The 25,519-nt window shown below is 37.6% G+C and overlaps 2 protein-coding genes across 6 annotated transcripts in view; one reads left to right on the top strand and one right to left on the bottom strand.

The window, feature by feature from the left end:
* Nucleotides 1–25,519, top strand: part of LOC126458565 (coiled-coil domain-containing protein 39) — a 502,134-nt gene that overhangs the window by 88,773 nt on the left and 387,842 nt on the right. For 3 of the 5 annotated variants that reach the window (XR_007585661.1, XM_050095692.1, XM_050095695.1), the window contains exons 1-2: nucleotides 14,598–14,698; nucleotides 14,822–14,941. The exons of the other annotated variants lie outside the window; for them this stretch is intronic. Coding sequence is in view for 2 of the 3 variants with exons in the window: in XM_050095692.1 (XP_049951649.1) it covers nucleotides 14,600–14,698; nucleotides 14,822–14,941 (219 nt within the window). In the remaining variant the exon portion in view is untranslated. Of the gene's footprint in view, nucleotides 1–14,597; nucleotides 14,699–14,821; nucleotides 14,942–25,519 lie in introns of those variants that run through there. 5 annotated transcript variants of the gene reach the window in all.
* On the bottom strand, nucleotides 11,940–13,605 carry LOC126458567 (isocitrate dehydrogenase [NADP] cytoplasmic). Its single transcript, XM_050095696.1, has one exon. It carries the CDS (start codon nucleotides 13,475–13,477, stop codon nucleotides 12,242–12,244), a length of 1,236 nt encoding a protein of 411 aa, XP_049951653.1. The 5' UTR covers nucleotides 13,478–13,605; the 3' UTR covers nucleotides 11,940–12,241.

Below are 25,519 nucleotides of genomic sequence, written 5' to 3'. Positions count from 1 at the left end.
GAAAAATCTTTAAGCCTTTCACAACTGAAGTAATACTTTCCAGATCCTTACACCTACATCAAAGGTTTCCACAATTCTTTACAGGTGACTTAACATTTATCAAAATATTCTGTTGTTTTTGATGCTCCATAAGTATGATTACTTTTTTAAGTATGTTAAGTTCACAGAACGTCATTTATTGATTTGGTTAAACAGCTCCACATACAAGGCATATGTTTCATCTTTACGCCACATAAAATCCTTTTGCAAATATATTATTCAAACTGAAGAAAGCAATCTGAAAACATTACACATGCATCAAGACAATTACACTATGATTAATGAAAATTTGTGCCATACACAGGTTTCAACACAGATACCTTGCTTTAAGCGAGTGATCATTTTTACCACTTCCGCAGTTCAACAACATTCCATGCTCAAATATGTGATTTTGTATGATAAGACTCCAGTGGTTATTCCCTACATATTTCAATCACTTATTCATGTCAAACTTGATCGTATAGGTCACCATTTCCTTTCTTACTGATGGTGACTGGTGTACAAATTTCTCTGTAGCAAGTTATTTAAATTACCAACATCATATATTAGACTACCTTATGAGTCCTAATATCACCTTCTTAGAAGTTTGTAATCTATATTGGTGGTGTGTGAAACTCATATCATGCTAGACTAACAGGGGACACATGGTACAAAATTATGCATAGGAATGCATTGCATATTGTCACTGGCCTGTTCAGACTTGGGGGGGGGGGGGGGGGGGTACCGGTACCGTAACATGGATGTTTAAATGCTGCAGTCACACAGACTGAAGGAAGGCTCGATATATCACAAATACATACATACAGAATTTGAAGAACCAGTTTTGAGAGTCCTTACACATCCTAGATACGACTTTCAGAAGGACTTATGATTAATAACAGCGGACAAAGAGCTTGCAGTAATTTTTTCCCCAAATGTGTACTTTGAGTAACAGTAAAATACCTTAATATATGCTTCAACAAATTAATTTATCACACAGCTGTCAGAATATTTTACTTACTAGAAACAAGTAATAATGTAGTCAACTTTTTACAATTTCAGTAGATTTTTTATGTTTGTTTACCTTGTCAAATCACATTTAATTGTGCCCCACAGGCAAAGAGGGCTTTGTTACTGGCAAGTCTTCTGGGTTGTATGGCTGTGATATAAGAAACTTTTTGGTTCCTGAAATTTCGTCCAGAGCTGTGATGGACGTCTGCAGAGGTGCTCCTGGCACCTCCAAATATGTCCAGTACAGATCTGTACAAAATGTCAGGAACGAAAAGTTTCTTGGACCACTGCCATACAACCTGGAGGACTCGTCAATAACTAAGCCGTCTGGATGGGAAAGTCTTCATCGCATGGAAAGCAAGCTTTCCTTGCTAAAAAGAGGTCTACTAGAATTATACATAAACATTAACTCAAGGAAAAAGTTTCTGAGAATGAATGTTTGGTGGAAAACATCATTATACAGAAGTGAATCGTAGACTATGGGAAAGCAGAAAAAGAGAGAGTCAAAGCTTTTGAGATGTGGTGTTACAAAAGAGTGGGAAACACAAGATTTCATTGGTAAGAGACAAATTGTGGCTTATGAAGTATACAATGATCACTAAGGCATGTCTAATAGTTCAGGTTGAACAAGGTCATAAAAATGTAAGTCTCTTCTAAAAGGACACCCACCTGTAATACAATTACAAAAGCCAAATAATTTTTTTTAAGAAAAAGGAGGGATGGGTGTATGATGATACACAGAGTGCTTGTGTTTATTTAGGCAATGACAAAAGTAGGCTCAGGAAACATAAACCAAAAAGTTCAAACATTTATGCAACTGATTGACTATTTTATGTACCTTTACATTAATTAAAAAACTAAAGAAATACATCAGCAATAGAAAATAAAATTAATATGTACAGATAAAAAAAATCTACACGCTACACCGTGGTAGGAGAAAACATCTAAAAAAGTGTAAGCTTTCAGAGCTGATGGCGCCTCCTGCTGGTGGAGAGGCTGGAAGGGAAAGGAAGAGGGATGGAGGAAAATAACTGGTGAGGTTTAGAAAATGGTTTGAGTTATGGAAAAGACACCCAGAACCTCAAGTCAAAGGAGACTTACACAACAGAATGAGATGGAAAGACTGGAAGTAGTTGAGCCACCCCCAACCCAGGGTTCTGGATGACTTTTCAATAACTCTTCCCATTTCCTAGGCCTCACCAGCCCTCTTCCTTCACCTCTCTTTCTTTCCCTTCTGACAGAAAACACCACTGACTCTGAAAGCTCCAGAGATCCTCCTACTACCGCTTGGTGGGTAGATTTATTTTTGGATACTATATTTTCGAACACTGAACTATGGAAAATCCAAGATGGAAAGTAACAATATTATGAAAAGGATAGTCGCTACTCTATCCCTTTCATAATATTGTTAGAACTGGTTAAAGCAGCAACGTCAAAACTGTGAGATATTGGTAGTGATTTTTGACAAATGTGTACATGGTGGCAGCCAGTCAAGGAATATTTTAGGGAACTGGTTAAAAAGTTTATTTCAAAGGTCCAGTCAAATCTTCACAAGTTTTCCCCCAGAGTAACTCACGCTGTGCCTACGTGACACAGGCTGTCTGTCTTTCAAAACTGAGGCAGTTCTGTACAGTTAAAGCTGCTGACAAGAGACACCCTGAGACCTCTGCTGAAACTGCTAGTGAATTCACGACATTGGTTTTAGCCAATAACTTGCATGGGATACAGGTCACGTGTGTGGACACTGGAGTGTTCTGTGGTGCGGAACACAGTTCTCTCTCTCTCTCTCTCTCTCTCTCTCTCTCTCTCTCGTAATCCAGTTCTCGAGCAGAACAGATGTCTTTTCGGAAGGCAGAGCCTCTGGCTCTGCTTTTCACGACTGGCCATCAACGTAAGTTAATATTAACCGCTTCCCCTTCCATTGCCCATTTCGATTAATTTTTCGACCTCCTAGACTGGCCTAAACCTGGTAACTTCCAACCCTAGGCGCACCCCTTGTACACCATACATCGAAATATGTCCTCTTTATTGTACCTAATTTACCGTTTTGTCATTTAACGGCAACCCTGGATGCCCACTCTCAAGTCCTGACCACTCTACCTCCTGCACACAGTCGTCACAAGGCATATGTAACAACCTCCTCCCCCCTTCCCTGCCCTTATACATTAGCAAATGTCTTAGAGGTGACAAAGCCCTAAAGGAGTGGGAAAAGGCAACAATTACATCAATATTTAAGAAGGGCAACAGGAGAAATTGTGCAAACTATTGTGGTATTAGTGTGATGCCATCCGTGGCGAGAATCTATGGCCGTATCCTAAAAATGAGGACAGAAGAAGAAATAACTGAATCTACAGAACAAAATGGATTCAGATCTGGTCACTCCTGTACTGGTGGAGTATTTACCCTCAAAAACCTCATGGAGGAAAGGGCAGCAAGGGGCCTTACGAACCACCTCGTCTTTGTAGATCTCCAGAAAGCTTATGACACAGTTCCACAGAACAAGCTATGGACAAATCTAATTGATAATGGCGTGTCACCGAGCTATGTGAAAGCTGTCACACTCCTCAATCAAGGTTGCATGGCAATGGTAAAAGTGAGAAATCACCTATCTCAAGAGTCTGAAGTGACAAAGGGACTACACTAGGGATGCACACTCACCCCTACCCTCTTTAAGATCTACCAAGGGGAGGCACTAAAATCCTGAGACAGGACATGTGGAGGAATGGGTATCCCCATAGACAATGAGACGTTGTTCACTTCATTTTTTGCTGACGACCAAGTGTTAGTAGCTGGAGATGAGGAAGATGCAAATTACATGTCCACCAATTAAAAGAATAATATGAAAAATGGGGTCATGTCATAAACGTATCTAAAACAGAATATCTAAAAGTGGGAGAAAATGCTGTTAACGACTTACAACTCGGTACTAATACTGTTGAAGGGTGTCATAATTTTAAGTACCTGGGAGTGACACTGTCATCCAATGGTAGAAGTATGGGTGATATAATCAATAAAATTGCCCAGGGCAAGCAAGCCATAAAACAACTAAATGGTATTATCTAGAACAAAAACATAACACACAGAACAAAACATACCATTATTGAAAGTATCAACATATGGTGCAGAGTTGTGGGAACTAACTCAGAGGCAGAAAGATGGCCTGCTGGCTGTCGAGACAGATTTGTGGATATTCCAGGCTTGATCATATTAGAAATTATAGGATCAGTGAGTTTATGAATGTCGAAAGCACAATCCTAGATTACATAGAAAGGAAGCACCTACTATGGTATCATCACTTGAAGCATATGCCAGACACAAGATGGCCAAAACGTGTATGGCAATCGACTCCACATCAAAGAAGAAAGCATGGTAGACCTGCGAGATGCTGGAAAGATGAAGTCAACGAAGCAATGGCAGCAAGAGGTCTTAATAAAGGATACTGGAATGACCGTGAACGATGGAGATTGGGATGTGAGAGGCGGTGGCAGCCACAGAAACCTCGCTCTATATATGAGAGAGAGAGAGAGAGAGAGAGAGAGAGAGAGAGAGAGAGAGAGCGCTAATACTCACCACGTAGTGGAGATGCTGAGTCACAGAAAGTCACAACAACAAAAAAAATGTTTTGTGTGTGTGTGTGTGTGTGTGTGTGTGTGTGTGTGTGTGTGTGTGTGTGTGTGTGTGCGCGCGCGCGCACGCGCACGCGCGGGTGTGTGCGTGTGTGCGCGCGCGCACGTGCTCGCTATTTTCGACAGAGGCCTTGTTGGCCAAAAGCAAACTTTCCACCAAAAATATGTCGAACTTTTATGGATCAGCAAGTTCTTTAGCTCATGCTCAGTAGTGAATGCTTTGTGTTCGAACACTTTAAATGTTGCATAGCTAATAATAACAATGTTGCACTTGTCACTGTGACACCTATGATGATCTGTCATGTACTATCAGTTTGTTTGTTGAAAGATAAGTCATTAGCAGATGTTGGCCCATTATGGATACAAGCTGTGACTCTTTGATGAAATGTTTTACTTTTGCATGTCACTGCTACTTTCATACCAGTACCCAGTAAAGGAACAAGTATAGTTGAAGCACTGTATGAGTGAGATGACAATAATTTGAACAATTTTCTGTTAGTCATTAAGATAACTGACAAATAGCAACCTAAAGCTTAAAAAATAATGATGAAGTACTAAAGTATGTAGCACATTAATTTGTTGGAATTAAAAATAAACACAAAGTAGTGGGCTGTATAATCACATGAACAAGGCACAGGAAACAGATCTGTTTCCAATTATTGCACTTTATTCCTGTTCTACCAAAAAGAAGTACACATATACAATAAAAATAGCTTCGCAGCATGTTCATGCTTTACTGGCTATGATTTTATTTTATGTTTTATGACACCCTATATTAAACTGTGGACCATTTCATGATCACTTGATATGTATGGGAAAACCATAGAAGACAGAGTAAGATGACAAGTTGTGGATTTGAATCCCACACCTTCACACAGCTTCATTGGGTCTACATAAAACCTTTCACTCCTCAATCGTTTATGAGTATAAGATTACTTCCCATAACTATTCTGACACAGTTCTGAGAACAAAGTTTCAAACACATAGCATTCAGTACAGCACACAATTCTTTTAAATGCAATTGCAGCATGTGTTGTTCTGCCTAATTGCTTTGTTTCTTTCCTATATGCTAGGTAATACTTTTAGTACCACTCGTGACCAAATGAATTAGACACCTGCCTAGAAGTGTGTAGCATTTGTTTTCACTTCGTGACGGCAGTATCATGTGGAACATGGAATCCAAAAAATGCCAAAAGTATTTGGAAGCCATCCTGATCCATGACATTCAACTGCTGCCAACAACTCTGAGGATCGGGACCTGCGTCCAAATTATGCACACCTAATTCTCTGCAGCACACAGTACAAACCCATTCTAGCAATTCATAAATGATACACTAGTGTATTGTCCTACAGATGGTACAGGTCACCAGTGCAGTACGGTAGGTGAACAAACAGATGCCCATGATCAGACAAATTCTTTTTGTTTGCTAGCGATGCATCATGCCAATCTTATGAAAACACTGCCATATGGGAATACCTCCACTGTCTGCCAGTAAGATGCCCTGTTGCAAAAGGGGGTACATTGGTGCAGTAGTTTTGAAATACCCACACTCTACAGTTAGCATGTATCAACATGTACAGCAAATCATCGGTGTAGCCAACCTTTTTCATGCTTTTAGTAGCAATGTGCTATTCATATGGCCACATGTAGGGCACTGCTTTCTGCACCCCAATGGCTAGCTGGGTCTCTGGACAGTAGAGAAGCTCATCAATTGCTGCTGAGCTGCATTCAGCTAGGAAGCAGTTTGTCGAACAATCTCCCTACACAATCCTTCCCCCTCCCCCAAACTGCTGTTGCACTCCAGGACAGTAAATGGCAACTGCTGCTATCAGTATGTCATTGTCTCAGGATAACTGTTTATGGTCAAATTTAATTAATCATACTATGCCATTCACACATCAACAACCAAGTTCCTGCATTACATCAGATGCCAAGGGTCTCATGCATCACGCACTCACAGTTTTATTGTAATGAAACACTCATATATGCCATACTGCCCTGATACACTTAATTATGATGCTTCTGGACAGAAAAAAGTCCAATGACACTCCAGCCCTATGACAGTCTTAACTACTCTAGTTGGCTTAGTGACAGGAACTCTCTCTCTCTCTCTCTCTCTCTCTCTCTCTCTCTCTCTCTCTCTCTCTCTCTCCACAATACAGTACCTACCTCTAATGTTCTTATGGCTGTATGTTTTTGGTTAATTATGGATGGTATGTTGATTATTATGAAAATGGGAATTCAAATCCTTGAGTAAGATGTACAGTTCTTTACTTGAAGCCTATTTAACTTTCTTTTTATGCCATTTCTTCTTATCAGTTCAAAATCCTCTTTTGATGTCTCTTTCCCTAAGTGCTTATAAGGGCAGTATCTAATTCATTGTAATAAATCTCTTTCCTCTGCCATGTACTTCTCATTTTTTCTGCATTCACCTTGAAAGAAAAACTAATTCATTCAATAATATTATTGTTCAGCATTGTCTTTCGCATATTTCTGTTATTTATACTGTACCTGTAAAATTCTTAAGCAAGTATCCAGTCCTTAAATTTTCATAAAATATAAAGCCTGAAAGTAAGGAAACACCAGCCCATGACATACCCATCATGATAATATTACCTCTTTAATTTTTTACACCTACATATCTACTCTGAAAAGCACCTTGAGGTGCCTGGCAGAGGGTACGTCCCGTTGTACCAGTTATCAGGATTTCTTCCTGTTCCATTCACATATGGAGTGTGGGAAAAATGATTGATTGAATGCTTCTGTGTGTGCAGTAGTTACTCTAATCTTATCCTCACAATCCCTGTTTGAGCAATATGTATGGGGTTATAGTATATCCCTACAGTAATAATTTAAAGCCAGTTCATGGAACTTTGTTAATAGACTTTCTCAGGATAGTTTCCTCCAGTATCTGTGTGATGGATGCTCTCCCATGAATTAAGCAAATCTGACAATTCATGCTGCCATTCTATATATATGTTCAACATCCCCTATTAGTGCAATCTGGTATGGGTCCCACACATTTGAGCAATATTCTAGGTTGGGTCGCATGGGTGATTTGTAAGCAATCTCTTTTGTAGACACTTCCTCAGTATTCTACCAATAAAACTTTCTGCATATACTGGAGAGCATCTAATGAATTTAAGTACATCAAAGTAACCAGATGCGATTAGGATAAGTACAAGTACACTGGCAAGATTCTTAATGTACAGACGTTGATGGTGAATTTGGTGATTCAGGAAATGCTTGCAGCAAAATTCTGTGAGTAACAGTGGGGTGGGGGAGAATGATAGGTCCAGTACAAAATGCTCGTGGAAAATATCCTCAGTTAAATAACTGAATGTACAACCCAATTATCAAATACAATGAAAGCACAGTTAAAGAACTGTAAGTCACGGAAAGTTTTATGTGGGATTTAACCCCTTTTCTAACATCAGGAGGCATGGAGTCTAGCTTCAGGTTTAATGACAATAGGGAATGTACACCCTTTGGTCCTTTTAAAGCAATCATTTTGCCATTCAGAGTCTTTTCCATAAACATAGACGTCTGATTTAGGGTGGAAATCTAGCAAGCACCACATTACTCTGTCACAAAGGGAATGTTATGATCTCTGTCAGTCCTTAATACTGATGGCATCATACGTAAATCATGACAGTTATTGTCATACTAATGAAAAAAATGCAGTAATGCACAGAAACCATGTATGTTTTGTCATGTGCATTTGTAGTAATATTTGTTAATTCAGAAAGACAGTAAAAGAGCCTGAAACAGTAAAAGGCATGTACAACAAATATTTGAATCAAAAACATTAATTACATGACAAATCAAAGAAATCTTAAGAGAATCTGTATATTATGAAAAGTTGCTGTAAAAACTGAACAAGTGGTTGCTGAGACATGAAAACATTAACAAAGAAGAATATCACTAAATGCAAAACAGGATATGAAACCTCTAATTGATATATAGTCTGTGGGACCAATAATAATTATCAGAGAAGAATGTTATGTACATTAGTTAGAAACTGAACTGCTACAACAAACTCAGCAGATCATTAATAAAAACTGAGTAATGAACTGTTACTGTGACTACTTAAGATTAGCATATAATTTGACACTTCTATGAGAAGTTCTTATTTATGTGAATTATTTATTTTGAGTTCCATAGATCCATATGTGAACAGATCATTGGATATAGGAGGAGTCAATTTTTACAGAGTATTGTTCAGTACGTAAGTACACTGAAGATATAACAGTTCAGAATATAAGTATAAATTTGATTACACTGTACATAAACAACAGCTGACAAATCAACTGTGTACGGAAAAAAACCCACAGGTTTAAGCATACTAAGGAGATGATATGCAGTGTGGCTAAGAATGTCATCTATACTACCAAAAAATCCCTCTAGAAGTAAGTGCCTTTGTTTTTCTTTACACTTGGGCATGCTCCCAACAAGATCTTTAATTTATGATGGAGGGCATTAAAAATTAAAGTACCACGGTATGGAATTCCTTCTGGACTAGGATCTTCTTTTTCGAGAATAGTGAATATTCAATTTCTCCATATGTTATAATTGTTATGAACTATTGATTTTCAGTTGGTTGCTATTTTTAGTAGCAAAGCACATCAGGACAAAAAACTGAGCAGTTGTTAAGCTTTGAAGTTCTCTAAACAAGTACCTAGAATGCGCTTCCTGCACAATTCTTACAGCTCACTTCTGTACCCACAACACTTTTTTTAGCTAGTGGTTGACCTCAACAGAATATTATACCATAGACTACAAGTGGATGAAAATAGTATAATTTGGCTATTTATGTTGTGTTCATTTCCCTACTGTCAGGTAAGATTCATAAAGAAAACCTTGCTGTGCTTGATATTTTTCATAGATCTTGAATATGATAGCGCCACTTTAGCTTGCTGTCTGTACGCAGACAAAATCTTTGGAGGACTCAGCCCGTAAACTTTCATGCTTACCCTTGTTTCGATTATTTCAGCTGTAACACTATTATGGGGTTATTGGAATGTCACAATATTTTGTGGCTAAAGTTATGTATTGCCCCCTAACCCTCTGCATTTTTCAATATGGCACAGGTGAAAACATTAGGCTTCACTACTGCTCTTTGTTACCAGAACCACATTTTCTGCTTTCACATTCATTATCTTTGCCAATTCACAACCAAACTGTCACCTTCCAACTTGAGCTACACCTCTGGCTGCACCACAGACCAAGTAAGTAGTGGAACAAATTTAACTGACAAAGAAAGGAAGACTGACAACATACACATTTTACATGAACATGGTAAGGACACTGGCATTGTATTAGTGATGAAAGAAAATTAAAAATTCACACATAATATAGTTCTAAAGAAAACTGCCACATCCGCCCCAACAGGTTCAACCACTATGCTTTGGCAAGTAAAAATACGGATTACATTTTTTAAAAAATATTTAAGTTTCAGACTTAATAATGTCATCTCAACAATGTTACTGCTTTGAAAGAATACTTCATATTTTTCTAAGCTATAACAACAACCTGTGATCTTAAGTGGAAAATGCTTCACGTATCATCAGCAGTCATTGACCACTGACTGAACATATATTTCTTCTTGGTTATAAGTCAGTAGGTGTTCAGCTTTTAAATATTAGTGCACTTCTATGTACTAGTACAGTTATATTTATTGTCTTCTTTGATCAGAGAGGAATTCACTTACCAGCAATTCTTTCACAGATTTCAATGTACTGATGCTCTATTAACACCTAGTGATCACATCACCTCCGACTAGATATACATGATTATGCACTGTATATATTCCGTGATGATCCACTTGTGCTTTCAAACTTTAATTTATTGTTTATTACCTATTTCAATCAGAAATGGAGCTCAGCATTTTCCAAATAGCTTATCAAGACCAGTTGTCTTTACCAACGTGTGACTGTTTCCCGTTTCTGTGTTGGAAACAATACTTAGTATATCATGCTTTGTGAGCTGGTAATGTGTTAAAATGTAGTTTTCCATTAACACAATGTGTTGTCTGTGACAGACACTGGCATTCTGAAGACATGATGTTACGGCAAAAATGTCAAGAACTATCATAGCAAATTAAAGCTTTGGAAGAGAAAAGAAAGAGGCAGAAAGGGGGGGGGGGGGGGTACTTGGCCCATTACAAATGGTAACAACCACTTCAATGAAAAATACTCAAATGTAATAGCTACATCACACTATACTTTACACATAGGTCAATCAAGTTTTATCCTAAGCAGTATACTAACTTTTTTTTTTAACTTAATGTCCTTGTAGCCATTAAATCTTGTTTTACTTCATGATATGTCATTCTACAACTACTGGAAATACTACTATCATTCTGTACAACTCAGCATGTACTGGAAATAATACTATCATTCTGTACAACTCAGAATGTAATGGAAATACTGCAATGTCACAAGGTGTTTACACTCATACTCAACAAATCACTGTGCCATAGGAAAGCAATGTTATGCCAACTGACATCCTGATTTACAATTTCTCAAAACAATGGACCCAAACTGTTAGACACACTTCTGTTAACACATTACTCTACAGATACCGACGGCATGAAGTTTCCTTGCAAAATGGTAACGCTAATATACACAATCAACAGTGCAACTTTACTAAAATCCCCCCCCCCCCCCTACCATGTCAAACACTATATATTCCATAAAGTTGCTGTATCAATCACTAAATCTCCAAAGCCACCAGTGCCATAACACGTTGGCTGCCACAAGGCTGTAGCAAAGCCTCATGCCTAACATTATGCATCCAGCCTAGTGGTTAAACATCAATCACTATGCGTGCAGCAATCAAATTGTTAAACTCCGATTTACATACAATTATATCAGTATTAAGACTATTAATGTCTTTTCTTTAACCCCCCTCTATGTTATAGCATTTGTTTTCTCTAGTGCAATGGGAGTGGGATTGCCTATTCAGACTTTTGCTGTAAAATTTTCAACATCCTGCCCAGTACTGTGAAAAATTACTAGACATACACAAATATATATTCATATTAATACTTTTTAGTGATAGTCTATTTATGGTGCAGTTGAAAACAAAGTACCATCACAAGCTCTTTACTTAACTATCCTCCATCACTGTTAGCCTGTCTAATGCACATCACAATTTACAATTATTAATGACTAATAAACAAAGGCTGGAATATATTCACTGTGGAGGGTGCCTGGTTCACTGAAAAGGCTGCTATTTGCTTTCAGGAAACATTATTTACATATGAACCCAAAAACATCATCTGCAAAGGATATACAATACAAGAATGTACTGTAATATTTATTCATCTCTAAATCAGTCTTTACACACGCACAAAGACTTTTTAAAAGAGCTGACAAGCTTATAACCAATGCCATGTCCACTTAGAATACAAAATAAACAATAGTACATAAACAAAATTCAGGACATAAAAAATGCAGCAACACAAGCACCTGAGATAACCCCATTTAAATAAATGCTGTTGGGATAAAAACATCAACATACATATGATGGACTTATAACCAATGCACTGATATAAAATGCGAATTTACAGTTTATTATGTAGTCATAATGCAACTTTCTTCTTCAGATTTTCTGCCAGCTTGTCCATGAATTCAAATGTGTCCAAATAATCAGATCTCTTGACGTTCGCCATACCTTTTATACATATAGCCAGATCCTTTGTCATGAATCCTGATTCAATTGTTTCTATACAAACCTCTTCAAGGGTTTGGGCAAAGTTCTTCAAGGCCTCATTGTTATCTAGTTTGGCACGATGAATGAGACCACGGGTCCATGCAAATATTGATGCAATTGGGTTGGTAGAAGTTTCTTTGCCTTGTTGATAGAAACGGAAATGTCTTGTTACTGTACCATGGGCTGCCTCAGCTTCAACCGTTTTTCCATCAGGGCAAACAAGCACTGATGTCATTAATCCCAGAGAACCGTAGCCCTGTGCTACAGAATCTGACTGCACATCACCATCATAGTTCTTGCAAGCCCAAACAAAGCCACCTTCTGATTTCATTGCATATGCAACCATATCATCAATAAGTCTATGTTCGTACCAAATACCTTTGCCTTCAAATTTTGATTTGTATTCCTTGTCATATATTTCCTGGAAGATATCTTTGAACCGTCCATCATATTTCTTCAGTATAGTATTCTTTGTACTTAAATAAAGAGGGTATCCACGATCCAGCGCATACTTGAACGAGGAATGAGCGAAAGCTATAATTGATTCGTCGGTGTTAAACATACCTAACGCAACGCCGGCGCCTTTAAAATCATGCACAACATGAGTTATTGTATTGTCACCTTCTCCAGAGCTCGGAACCCACTTCAGTTCGAGCTTTCCTGGACCTGGGACAACAAAGTCTGTTGCTTTATACTGATCTGCATGGGCATGACGCCCAATAATTATTGGTTTCTCCCAGCCGGTAACAAGGCGCGGAATGTTCTTGCAAATTATGGCCTCACGGAAAACAGTACCACCCAGAATATTTCGAATTGTTCCATTAGGGGATTTCCACATTTTCTTTAACTTGAATTCTTCTACCCGCTTTTCATCCGGTGTAATGGTCGCACACTTAATACCTACATTATATTTTTTAATTGCATTAGCACAATCAACTGTCACTTGGTCGTCCGTCTTGTCACGATTTTCAATACCAAGATCGTACGTATGCAGTTCAATATCTAGGAAAGGGAGAATGAGTTTGTCTTTTATAAGGTCCCAAATGATCCTCGTCATTTCATCGCCCAGGATGTCAACTACTGGCCCGGCTGGTATCTTACCCATTGTCACCGTTACTGGAACACTCACAATTAAACTCAACACAACACTTCACACTGCCCACAAACTGACTACAACTTCGCTTTCTGCTACTCAGCAGACAAGGTGCCCAATACGTCAGTACATGACGTGAACCAAAGACTATAGCATCACATATCTTGTACCTTGTACCCACTGTACGACAGACATAAAAATACATGTAAGCTGCTTAATAAACTATTTGGTAATACTGTAACCTTTATGCTAGCACGATATAAACTGAAAAATTAAATTTTAATACACATTACTGTATTCCTGAAAAGGAAAGACACTGTGGTTCCTAAGCTCTTCTTCAACGAACGATGTATAAATAGATCCCAGTCATTGGTTGAACTTCAGCATTAAAGTTATCCGGCAATATTATCATTGGCGACTACAATTTAATTGTAACATAAAGTAAAAACATTTAAGGAATCACAAAAATTGACCACCAAAGTGGGCTTTAAAAAACGTTTATTTTTTATATATGTTAAAATTTGTGTGAAACTTCTAGCTGATGAGCGGTTTTATCCGCCACCAACCTAATCTTTCGTGGGCAATTGAAACGAAGGGTGAATGTCCGATGACTTGAAGCAAAAACTGATTAGAAAAGACGTATATAAAATTCAAAGCGTTGCATTTGTATATCTTATTAGATATTTGTTACAATAACAGCTGGAATAATGTAAAAAATGCAAGAAATATTCGGTACTTGTTACACGATCGAAATTCACATTAACATCTGTAGTTCAGTCAACCATATTCTTCCGACGTATATCACATTTTTTTTATCGTTTTTACCACTTTCATGGTAGTAAAGTTGCTACTATTGGCTCCAATTGCCAGTAGATATTTTATTTAGCATTGTAGTAAAGCGTCGGATTGTCGGTAGCTTCTTCTTCTTCTTCCTTTTTTTTTTTTTTTTTTTTTTTTTTTTGTAAATGGAATGTGTTACGAGGTGAAGATTATACTACTGCTGTAATAGTAATTGTTGTCAACTTTTCAAAGATAATTTGTTTGGTAGATACAATGGTATTGTTTATCGTTGCCATGGCGCCCATATGAAACTGTGCGCAAGTAGAATCAGGGTGTATGTATCTGCGTTAAACCATGGTGAAACATATTGATGACATTTTAGCACAGATTGGATGGGCTGAAGGATTTAGAGTACCAGGAGCAAATGAAGAGAATAAAGCTCTCGAAGAGGAGGTCAGCATCTCAAATTATTAACTAAGTCTTCGTAGAACTGGCACAGTCGGCTGCTCATCACAGTTTATTTTAAGTGGCGTGCGTTTCAGAAATGAATGTTAGTGATATATCATATTTTTACAGGTTGAAAAGAAGTTAAAGGAAAAAGCTAAGCTTTCAGCCTGCTCTGATGAACTGAACGACAAAATAAATTCTTTGAAGAAACAGGTCCAAACACTAAATGACGCTTATAATCAGAATCAGGTAGGCCCACATGTAGAGAGTACTGCCACACATTCATATACGCGGAACCCCAGTGACAGTATTGTCGTTCATATTCCTTTTCAAGATTTAAAGCTGTTAATGGGGTAAAGGAAACTATTTGTATAATAAGGACATTGATATCTGATGCCTTACTTTCATGAAATTGCAAGTACTTAGTTTAAATTATGTTTTAGTATTAGTTTTGGATAACACTACACCAATTACAAAAGATACAGCCTGAAATGATAGCAGTAGACATAGATGTGCCACACTGTTTAATATGAATGCATTATATGCTAATGATCAAGAAACTGAAAACCCATTGTTTAGTTTAAAAGCCCCAAACAGTACAATAAATCGGTGACCCTTTTGGGCTTCCATACTGACCAAATACTTACATTGGTTATTCAGTCAACTGTCAGACTATGAGGGTCAGTTTGAGAACATGTTTTCCACACAAGCAATGTAAAATTTGCCTTCCTATTTTCCCAAAGACATTAACTGTCGTAACTTTGTATAAATCTAATTGCAAGTCACTGATTTCCTATTACAATAAATATTATACAGACATTTATCAGAAAATAATTTGATTCTTATTCTAGTGCTAAATATTATAAGAAGAAACAATGCATTTATTCCTGATATCTTTAAAAGCTTTTAGTAAAAACAGAAAGAACCATCAACCGGAGTGATTCTGACCCTCTGGGGGTAACATTGACCCTCTCGTCAGTTTCATCCTTTTCTCCCCAGTTCTGGATAAGCTAATATATCTTCTTGAAATTAAAAATTACTTTGTAATGTTGTGGAATTTGTTGATTTGAATTCACACACTTTAAAATAAAATTTAAAAAATATTGTAGATGAAAAAAATTAAGCATGCCCTACATATCTGCTTGTAAATTCAGTTGGGGAAAACTGTCTTGGCCCATGAACCATGGACCTTGCCATTGGTGGGTGGGCTTACATGCCTCATGATACAGGTAGCTGTAGGCCCTACCATAGGTGCAGTCACAACGGAGGGCTATCTGTTGAGAGGCCAGACAAATGTGTGGTTCTTGAAGAGGGGCAGTAGCCTTTCCAGTGTTGCAGGGGCAACAGTCTCTATAGTTGACTGATGTAGCCTTGTAACATCGACCAAAACGGCCTTGCTGTGTTGTTACTGTGAACAGCTGAAAGCAAGGGGAAACCACAGCCGTCATTTTTCCTGAGGGGATGCAGTCTACTGTATGGTTAAATGATGATGGCATCCTCTTGGGTAAATTATTCCAGAGGTAAAAAAGTCCCCCATTCAGATCTCCATGTGGGGAGGATGTCGTTATCTGGAGACACAAAACTGCCATTCCACGGATTGGAGTGTGGAATGTCAGATCCTTTAATAGGGCAGGTAGGTTAGAAAATTTAAAAAGACAGATGGATAGGTTAAAGTTAGATGTGTGGGAATTAGTGAAGTTCTGTGGCAGGTGGAACAGGACTTTTGGTCAGGTGAATACAGGGTTATGAAAACAAAATCAAATAGGGGTTAGGCAGAAGTAGGCTTAATAATGAAAAAAAAAAAAAAAAAAAAAAAAAAAAAAAAATAGGAATACGGATAAGCTACTATGAATAGCATAGTGAATGCATTATTGTAGCCAAGATAGACACTAATTCCACACCCACCACAGTAGTACAAGTTGATATGCCAACTATCTTCACAGATGGGAAAGTGATTGAAGAAATGTATGATGAGATAGAAGAAATTATTCAGATAGTTAAGGGAGATGAAAATTTAATAGTCATGGGGGACTGGAATTCGGTAGTAGTAAAAGGAAGAGAAGAGAAAATGGTTGGTGAATGTGGACTGAGGGGGAAAGGAATGAAAGAGCAAGCCACTTGGTAGAATTTTGCACAGAGCATAATTTAATCATAGCTGAAACTTGGTTTAAGAATAATGAGACAAGTTTGTTCATGTGGAAGAGACCTGGAGACATTAGAAGGTTTCAGTTTCAGTATATAATGGTATGACAAAGATATTGGAACCGGGTTTTATATTGCAAGACTTTTCCAGGGGCAGATGTAGACTCTGACCACAATTTATTGCATATGAACTGTAGATTAAAGCTGAAGAAACAGCAAAACGGTAGGAATTTAAGGAGATATCACCTGGATGAACTGAAAGAATCAAGGTTGTAGAGAGGTTTAGAGGGAGCGATTGACAAGAACAGTGGAAAGGAATATAGTAGAAGAAGAATGGCTAGCTTTGAGAGATGAAATAGTCAAGGTAGCAGAGGATCAAGAATTTAATTGATGGAGGGAGAAAGTATAAAAAATGCAGTGAAAGAAGCATGTGAAAGGGAATACAAACATCTAAAAATGAGATCAACAGGAAGTGCGAAATGGCTAAGCAGGAATGGCTAGTGCACAAAATGTAAGGATGTAGAAAGTGTATATGACTAGGGGTAAGATATATGCCAGCTACAGGAAAATTAGACACATTTGGAGTAAAGGGATCTACCTGTATGGATATTAACAGTTTGGATTCCATAAAAATGTACGAACACACAAGGCAATACTGACCCTATTAGATTAGATTAATACTTGTTCCATAGATCATGAATACGACACTTCGTAATGATGTGGAACGTGTCAGGTTAATAAAAGATGTCTGTACAAGATATTACATTACACAAAATATTGCATGACACTAATGTTTAAGTTGGTTTTTTTCCCCTCCCTTAATTTATATCTAAAAATTCAGCCAATCAATAGAAGGAGTTGTCATCTAGAAATTCTTTTAATTAATTTTTAAATGTTGGTTGGCTATCTGTCAGGCTTTTGATGCTGTTTGGTAGGTGATCGACATTTGTGGCAGCATAATTTACCCCTTTCTGTGCCAAAGTCAGATTTAGCCCTGCATAGTGAAGACCACCCTTTCTCCTGGTGTTATAGCTATGCACACTGCTATTACTTTTGAACTGGGTTGGATTATTAACAACAAATTTCATAAGTGAATATATACTGTGAGGTTACTGTGGGGATCCCTAGATCCTTAAATAGATGTCTGCAGGATGACCGTGGGTGGGCACCAGCGATTATTCTGATTACTCATTTTTGAGCAATGAATACTTTTCTACTCAACGATGAATTAGCCCAGAATATGATGCCATACGAAAGCAGTGAATGAAAGTAGGCATAGTAAGCTAATTTACTGAGATTCTTATCACTAAAATTTGCAATAACCCTAATAGCATACATAGCTGAACTCAGACGTTTCAGCAGACCATCAATATGTTGCTTCCAGTTTAAACTCTCATCAATGGACTCACCTAAAAATTTTGAAAATTCTGCCTTATCTACAGACTTCTGTTCAAAGTCTATATTTATTACTGGAGTTGTGCCATTTACTGTACGGAACTGTATATACTGTGTTTTATCGAAATTTAAAGAGAGTCCGTTTGCTAAGAACCACTTAATAATTTTGTGAAAAACATCATTTAAAATTACATCACTTAGTTCTTGGTTTTTGGATGTCATTACTATACTTGTATCATCAGCAAAAAGTACTAACTTTGCATCTTCATCAATGTGGAATGGTAAGTCATTAATGTATATCAAGAACAGTAAAGGACCTAAGAACGAACCCTGTGGGACCCCGTACCTGATAGCCCCCCAGTTTGAGGAATCAGCTGTTGTTTTAACATTACATGAACCACTTATTTCAACTTTCTGCATTCTTCCAATTAAGTATGAATTAAACCATTTGTGCATTGCCCCCCTCAAACCATAATGATTTAGCTTATCTAAAAGAATTCCATGATTTACACAATCAAAGGCCTTTGAGAGACCACAAAAAATACCAATGGGTGATGTCCGATTATTCAGAGCAATTAATATTTGATCAGTGAAAGCGTATATAGCATTTTCTGTTGAAAAGCCTTTCTGAAAACCAAACTGACATTTTGTTAGTACTTTATTTTTACAAATATGGGAGGCTACTCTTGAATACATTACTTTCTCAAAATTTTTTGATAGATCTGTCAGAAGAGAGATTGGGCAGTAGTTGTTGACATCCGACGTATCCCCCTTTTTATGCAATGGTTTTACAATGGCATATTTCAGTATATCGGGGAAAACACCCTGCTCCAAAGAGCTATTACATACGTGGCTGAGAATCCTACTTATCTGTGGGGAACAAGCTTTAAGTACCTTGCTGGAAATGCCATCAATTCCGTAAGAGCTTTTACTTTTCAATGACTTTATTATTTTACTGATTTCAGAGGGAGAGGTTGGTGGAAATACAGTTGTTTCAAACTGCACAGGTGTGGCCTCTTCTATTAGTAGCCTTGCCTCTTCTAGTGAAGATCTAGATCCTATTTTCTCCACAACATTTAAAAAATGATTATTGAAAATATTTTCAATTTCTGATTGTTTGTTAGTACACTTGTCATTCAGTTTTATGGCACCAAAGTCTTCCTGTGCTCTTGGTTGCCCTGTTTCCCTTTCAATAATATTCCAAATTGCTTTAATTTTATTATCAGAGTTACTGATCTCAGACATGATACACATGCTTCTGGACTTTTTAATAACTTTTCTTAGTACCACACAATAGTTTTTATAATATTGAACAATTTCGGGGTCAGTACTCCCTCTTGCTGTTAGATACAGTTCTCTTTTACGGTTGCAAGATATTCCTATTCCTTTAGTTAGCCAAGGTTTTTTATGTTTTCTTGGAATTATGTTTAACTATTTTCTTGGGAAAACAATTTTCAAATACCCTTAAAAATGTATCGTGAAATAAGTTATATTTCAAGTTTGCATCGGGTTCCTTATACACTTCATCCCAGTCTAGCTGCTGTAGGATTTCCCTAAAGTTTGCAATATTTATATTGTTAATTGAACGCACTGCTTTGAAATTCTGATTTGATATACTGCATGGAGCTATGTCATGTACTGTAACTAGCTGTGCACCATGATTTGAAAGACCAATCTCAACAGGATAAGCATTTATGTCCTTAAACTTATCTTGGTCTATAAAAAAGTTATCTATCAATGTCCTGCTGTTCTTGTGACGGAGCTCAAATTGAAAGAACTGAGTAATACTACAAGGTCATTCTTCCTATTACACTCTTTCAGGGAATCAACATTGAAATCCCCACAAATGATAATTTGCTTCCTCCTGTCTGACAGATAGCACAACAAAGCATCCAAGTTTTCTAGAAATAGCTGGAAATTCCCTGAGGGGGACTTATACACTGTTACAATTATGAAAGTGCTATCATTTAGTTTAGTTCAGTGGCACATGCTTCCATATGTTGCTCTACACAAAATTTTTTAGTTTCTAAATTTTTTACACTGTGGAAGCTTTTGACATATATGGCAACTCCTCCTCTCATCATATTATCTCTACTTACATGTGCAGCTAATTTGTACCCATTGATGCTAACCTTTTGCATATCAGTGACAATGTGATGCTCAGACAGGCATAGTACATCTATTACATTCTCGGTTTCTATATCTTCTGAACAAAGCAGAAGCTCATCAATTTTATTCTTCAATCCCCCAATATTTTGATGAAATATACTAACATTATTTTTCACTTTACTTTTGTGAGTATCTTGAACTTTTTTAACATCTTTAGTACTTGCCTGGCTGAGTTTCCCACTGGACACTGATCTTACACTGAAAAAAGAGTTTCCACCAGATGTAGTTCCTCCCCCCTTTAAATATCCTGCTATCAGCCCAGCCAGTTTACCCTTCCCTTTCTTGTTGAGGTGTAGGCCATGTCTAGTATAGTCCCACCTACAGAGTGAATCAACAGGAACCACACCAATGTGTGACCCTGCACCAGATCCAAGTAGCCGTTCCAACTCCAAATTAACTCTCCTGACAGAAGAGCTCAAATGAGGTCGGTCGTGGCACTCCAGAACCGACACAAACCCAACACTGGTATGGCTCGATGTTGATGCAATCTGTGCCAGGTCACACTCTATGCTGTACCCCGGATCTCTGTCAATACTGTTGACCGGCCCACCCACAATAACCACGGTATCTTCCTTAGTAAAGCCTCTACATAGTGAACCTAACTCCTCTGTAACCTGCCCCAGTCCAGTACTAGGTTTGAAAAAACTTGTGACCTGGTATTCCGACCCTAATTCATCCTGCAGAAGTTGGCCCACACCCTTAGCATGCGAACTACCTAGCAACAAGACTTTCTTTCTCTTCGCAGACTTCCCTACATTCTTATTCAATTTGCTTCTGAAAGCTTGAGAGGCTCATCAGTTTCTATGATTTCTCATAGAAGATAGGTTAAGGAAAGGCAAAACTGTGTTTTAGCATTTATAGATTTAGAGAAAGGTTTTAACAACCTTGACTGAAATACTCTTTCAAATTCTAAATGTGGTAGGGGTAAAATACAGGGAGCGAAAAGCTATGTACAATTTGTACAGAAAGCAGATGGCAGTTACAAGAGTTAAGGGGCATGAAAGAGAAGCAGTGGTTGAGAAGAGAGTGAGGCAGGTTGTAGCCCATCCATGAAGTTATTCTGTCTGTATCTTGACCAAGCAGTAAAGGACACAAAACAAAAATTTGGAATAGGAATTAAAGTCCAGGGAGAAGAAATATTAGGTTCGCCATGACATTGCAATCATGTCACAGACAGCAAAGGACTTGGAAGAGCAGTTGAAAGGAATGGACAGTGTCATGAAAGGCAGATATAAGTTGAACATTAACAAAAAGCAAAACAAGGATAATGGAACGTAGTTGAATTAAATCAGGTGATGCTGGGGGAATTAGATTAAGATATGAGACACATAAAGCAGTACATGAGTTTTGCCATTTTGGCATCAAAATTACTGATGATGATGATGATGATGGTCGAAGTAGGGAAGAGCTTCTGTGAACTTTGGAAAGTAGGAGACGAGGTACTGGCAGAACTGAAACTGTGAGGACGGGTTGTGAGTCATGCTTGGGTAGCTCAGTTGGTAAAGCACTTGCCCACGAAAGCAAAGGTCCCGAGTTCAAGTCTTGGTCCGGCACACAGTTTTAACCTGCCAGGTAGTTTCATATCAGCACACCATCTGCTGCACAGTGAAAATTTCACTGTGGAATGATCCCCCAGGCTGTGGCTAAGCCATCTCTCCGCAATATCCTTTCCTCCATGAATGCTAGTTCTGCAAGGTTCACAGGAGAGCTTTTGTGAAGTTTGGAAGGTAGGAGACGAGGTACTGGTAGAATTGAACCTGTGAGGATAGGTCATGAGTCATGCTTGGGTAGCTCAGTTGGTAGAGCACTTGCCCGCGAAAGGCAAAGGTCCCGAGTTCGAGCATCGGTCGGTCGCACAGTTATAATTTGCCAGGAAGTTTCATCAAGGGATCACCAACATAGTATTGGAGGGATGTGTGGAGGATAAAAATCATAGAGGGAGACCAAGAGATGAATACAGTAAGCAGATTCATAAAGATGTAGGTTGCAGTAAGTACTCAGAGACAAAGGGGCTTGCACAGGACAGAGTAACATGGAGAGCTGCATCAAACCAGTCTTTAGACTGAAGACCACAACAACAATAACATCTTGGTATAGCAGAAATTATTAACCCTATCATCATCATTCTTATATGTTGAAATTTGCCCATTTTAATGGAGTTGTCTGATCGTGTTAACAGTACAAACAATTTTAACAATTAAAATTCACATTTTATAAGAAAGGGTAACATTGACCCATAACTTTTTTCTCTCAGAGGTAACATTGATCCTCTAAATATTGTCACCAGAGTTTGCCTAAATATAGTGTAAAACAAAACTGCAATTTATAATCACTGTTTACAAATTAAGATCAGGGCAACAGTGTACTTAAATTCAAAGTTAGTCTTGGACATTCCCTGTTATTACAAGTGTTCTGTTTACTGCAGAAGTTTTAGATTGAGATTCATGTTCTGTTTTAACTGTAAAGAATGGGCACAGTAGGTTATAAATGCAATGCCTAGAATTTACCAAAGGTCTCCAGGTGAAAGATGGTACCTAGATGTTGATAAGGAAGCACTGGAAGAAGTGAGCTTATTAATTAAAGTGATGTTGTACTCTCTAAACTCCCAGGTGAACAGCATAGGAAGAGAAAAAGGAAGATGCTGAATATTTGGTTCCTTATTTAAAGTCTCTGTGTGAAAAGAGGAAACCAATAGCCCTTCCAAATACAAAAAGAAATAAAATTGATGTGACCCCTGGGAAAGTTGTTTTACTTGTTCATTCATTGAACACTCAGGTCCAAAATCATTCAAAAGGTCATCAAATGAAATTGTGTCTGCACTACATAAAAAGTTCAGGTTGTGTTGTGACTCGCCGATCTTTCAAAGTGCCGCCGCGCAGTTACGCACGTCCTCTACATGCGGCGCTGTCTGCCAGCCATGCAGCAGCCGCGCCACCTAAGTGGCCAACCAGCCAGCGGCTGCTAGACTTGGACTCAGTGCTGATTTGACTGTTACCATGTACACACGTCTTTGTTTACTTGATCTGTGACTTACATGTATTGTGTCATCCTTGAAATATATGTGTTCAACTTGATGTCATAACTGATTGTCTGCAGGTACTAATGATACAAACTATCATCAGTCTAGTTGTTCCAAGTCATCCACAGTTACTGAAGAACTCTTAAAGGCCACGAAAAATCTGTTCAGAATTGTGATAATTCTTTGTCAGAAGACGAGCTTGATGTAATGAAATTGCCAGAGACCCTGGAAAATGATGAAAGTGATTTTGATCAGTCAGACAGTCCTGTTGTTGAAGATTTGCTGCTCACTAAGTGAGAGTGTAAAGACCTTTTTCAGAAAAACTTTGTTATGGCGAAAGTAGTTGCAGGTAGAAGGGGAAAGCAAACTTTTCACTATGTTTGCATTATTTGAAAAGTTGCAACAAAGGAAGTTGAAGTAATGGGGCTTCACTCCACTGACCCAATGAAAACTACATTTGTTGCAAAATAACATGATATATTCACTGCCCCATTCTGTTAAATGATTGGCAGGCTGCCTTCACCAGAGCTACATTCTATTCGAGGGAGGATTTTAGTAAAATGAGTTTAATGTTTTTTGTCAGTAAAAATTTTTTTAGTGTGTCTTAAATGAAGGATTGATAATTATATTCATGTGTGTTTCACCTATACCTAACTTATCAACATTTTACAAAAATCCAGTTTTCATTGGGGATCATTGAGATCTTTTTACAGGGTCAGAAACATATTGCACTACACTAACTTTAATCCCAGGCCCATTGTGCATACGTTTATGATTAAACAGATTTGAGGGGTAAGTATAATCCCATGTCATAGGGTAACATTGACCACTTCCAGTTATTTTTTTCCTACTAACCTATGAAAAATGCAACACACACAGTGCACTATGGGTGTTTGTATAGAAATAATGAACAATAATAGAAATCACTGTGAATAGAAATTGATACATGCAAGAGATATTGTACAAAAATATCAAAAGAAGGGGCCAGTCTTACCCTAGGTGATGGAAAACTAGGTCATTAGTATTGTTCTAGCTTCAGTAAAATGTCCTGTGGATTAAAATGGGTGAATAGAATAACAATATAAAATTGTTGTTTAGTAATGGAACTTTTTAATTCTGTAATTTATAAATTATTTCACTTTCATTCCCAAAAAGTGGGCTGGAAATACTAAAAAATATCATATAATTTTGTATTGACATGTGAAACACACGCTGTTTAATTATGTAAGTTGTATGTTACATGTAAGGAAAACTCACCAATAAATTCAATTTTAAGAACTTTGCTGTGAAAGCAGTCTACAATTGATAAACAAGATCAAATTTTTGGATAAAGAGCATATTCAATACGAGTTGTAGGCTTTGGCTTTGATCACTGACAGAGGAAACATGGGACAAACACCATAACAGCATGCTGAAACGTGGTGTCAGTGGCAATTTTTTTCAAATTGTCTAAGCTGCAGACCAATCTGCCACCACAACCAGGTTATTTTAGTTTCAGCTGGGTTAGTTTCACATTCTTTGGCTTCACCAACTCACAATATTGTACATGTACATGTACTGGTTAACCCAAGATCAAATAAATATATTTTTTCCTCAAGGGTACGTTGTTGCAGACATGTTGTGTAGAAAACAGTCAAAGAATGATAGGGCTGGTTTTTTTTTTATTTTTATTTTTTTTTTAAAGAAAGAGTAACATTTTCCAGAACTGATTTATCTACATGTTGCTCAGAATTGGATAGTGAATGTATTTGTGTAAAACTATGGAATGGAAATATAGTTGTAGTTTACTGGATAGGTGTCCATATGGAGATGTAAATTAGTTTATTGACAAATGTGAGATAATAGTTAAAGAAATCTTGAAGAATAAGTCAAAAATTGCTATCAGTAGTGATTTTAGCTTTAAAAAGGCACACACAGAGGGGCAAGTCATAAAGACATTTCTGAAAATGCTAAGCTCAGTGGATCTATATTGTAGAAGTAACTGTGCTACATGTAAGAATGCCTGCACAGTTAATATTATTGTGAATTTCAAAAGGGAAAATTTTACAGACAGACTTGCTGGAGGAGGCCTGGCAGATCATGAGCCTTTACTCCTTACACTG

This window comes from Schistocerca serialis, chromosome 2 (assembly GCF_023864345.2).
Source record: "Schistocerca serialis cubense isolate TAMUIC-IGC-003099 chromosome 2, iqSchSeri2.2, whole genome shotgun sequence".
Taxonomy (NCBI): Eukaryota; Metazoa; Arthropoda; class Insecta; order Orthoptera; family Acrididae; genus Schistocerca; species Schistocerca serialis.
Note: the sequence above shows the minus strand (reverse complement) of the source record. Positions and strands in the feature narration are given on the sequence as shown.

What these genes read in the sequence shown, in the direction of transcription:
- LOC126458567 (XM_050095696.1), bottom strand. Translation starts at nt 13,477, where the DNA reads ATGGGTAAGATACCAGCCGGGCCAGTAGTTGACATCCTGGGCGATGAA.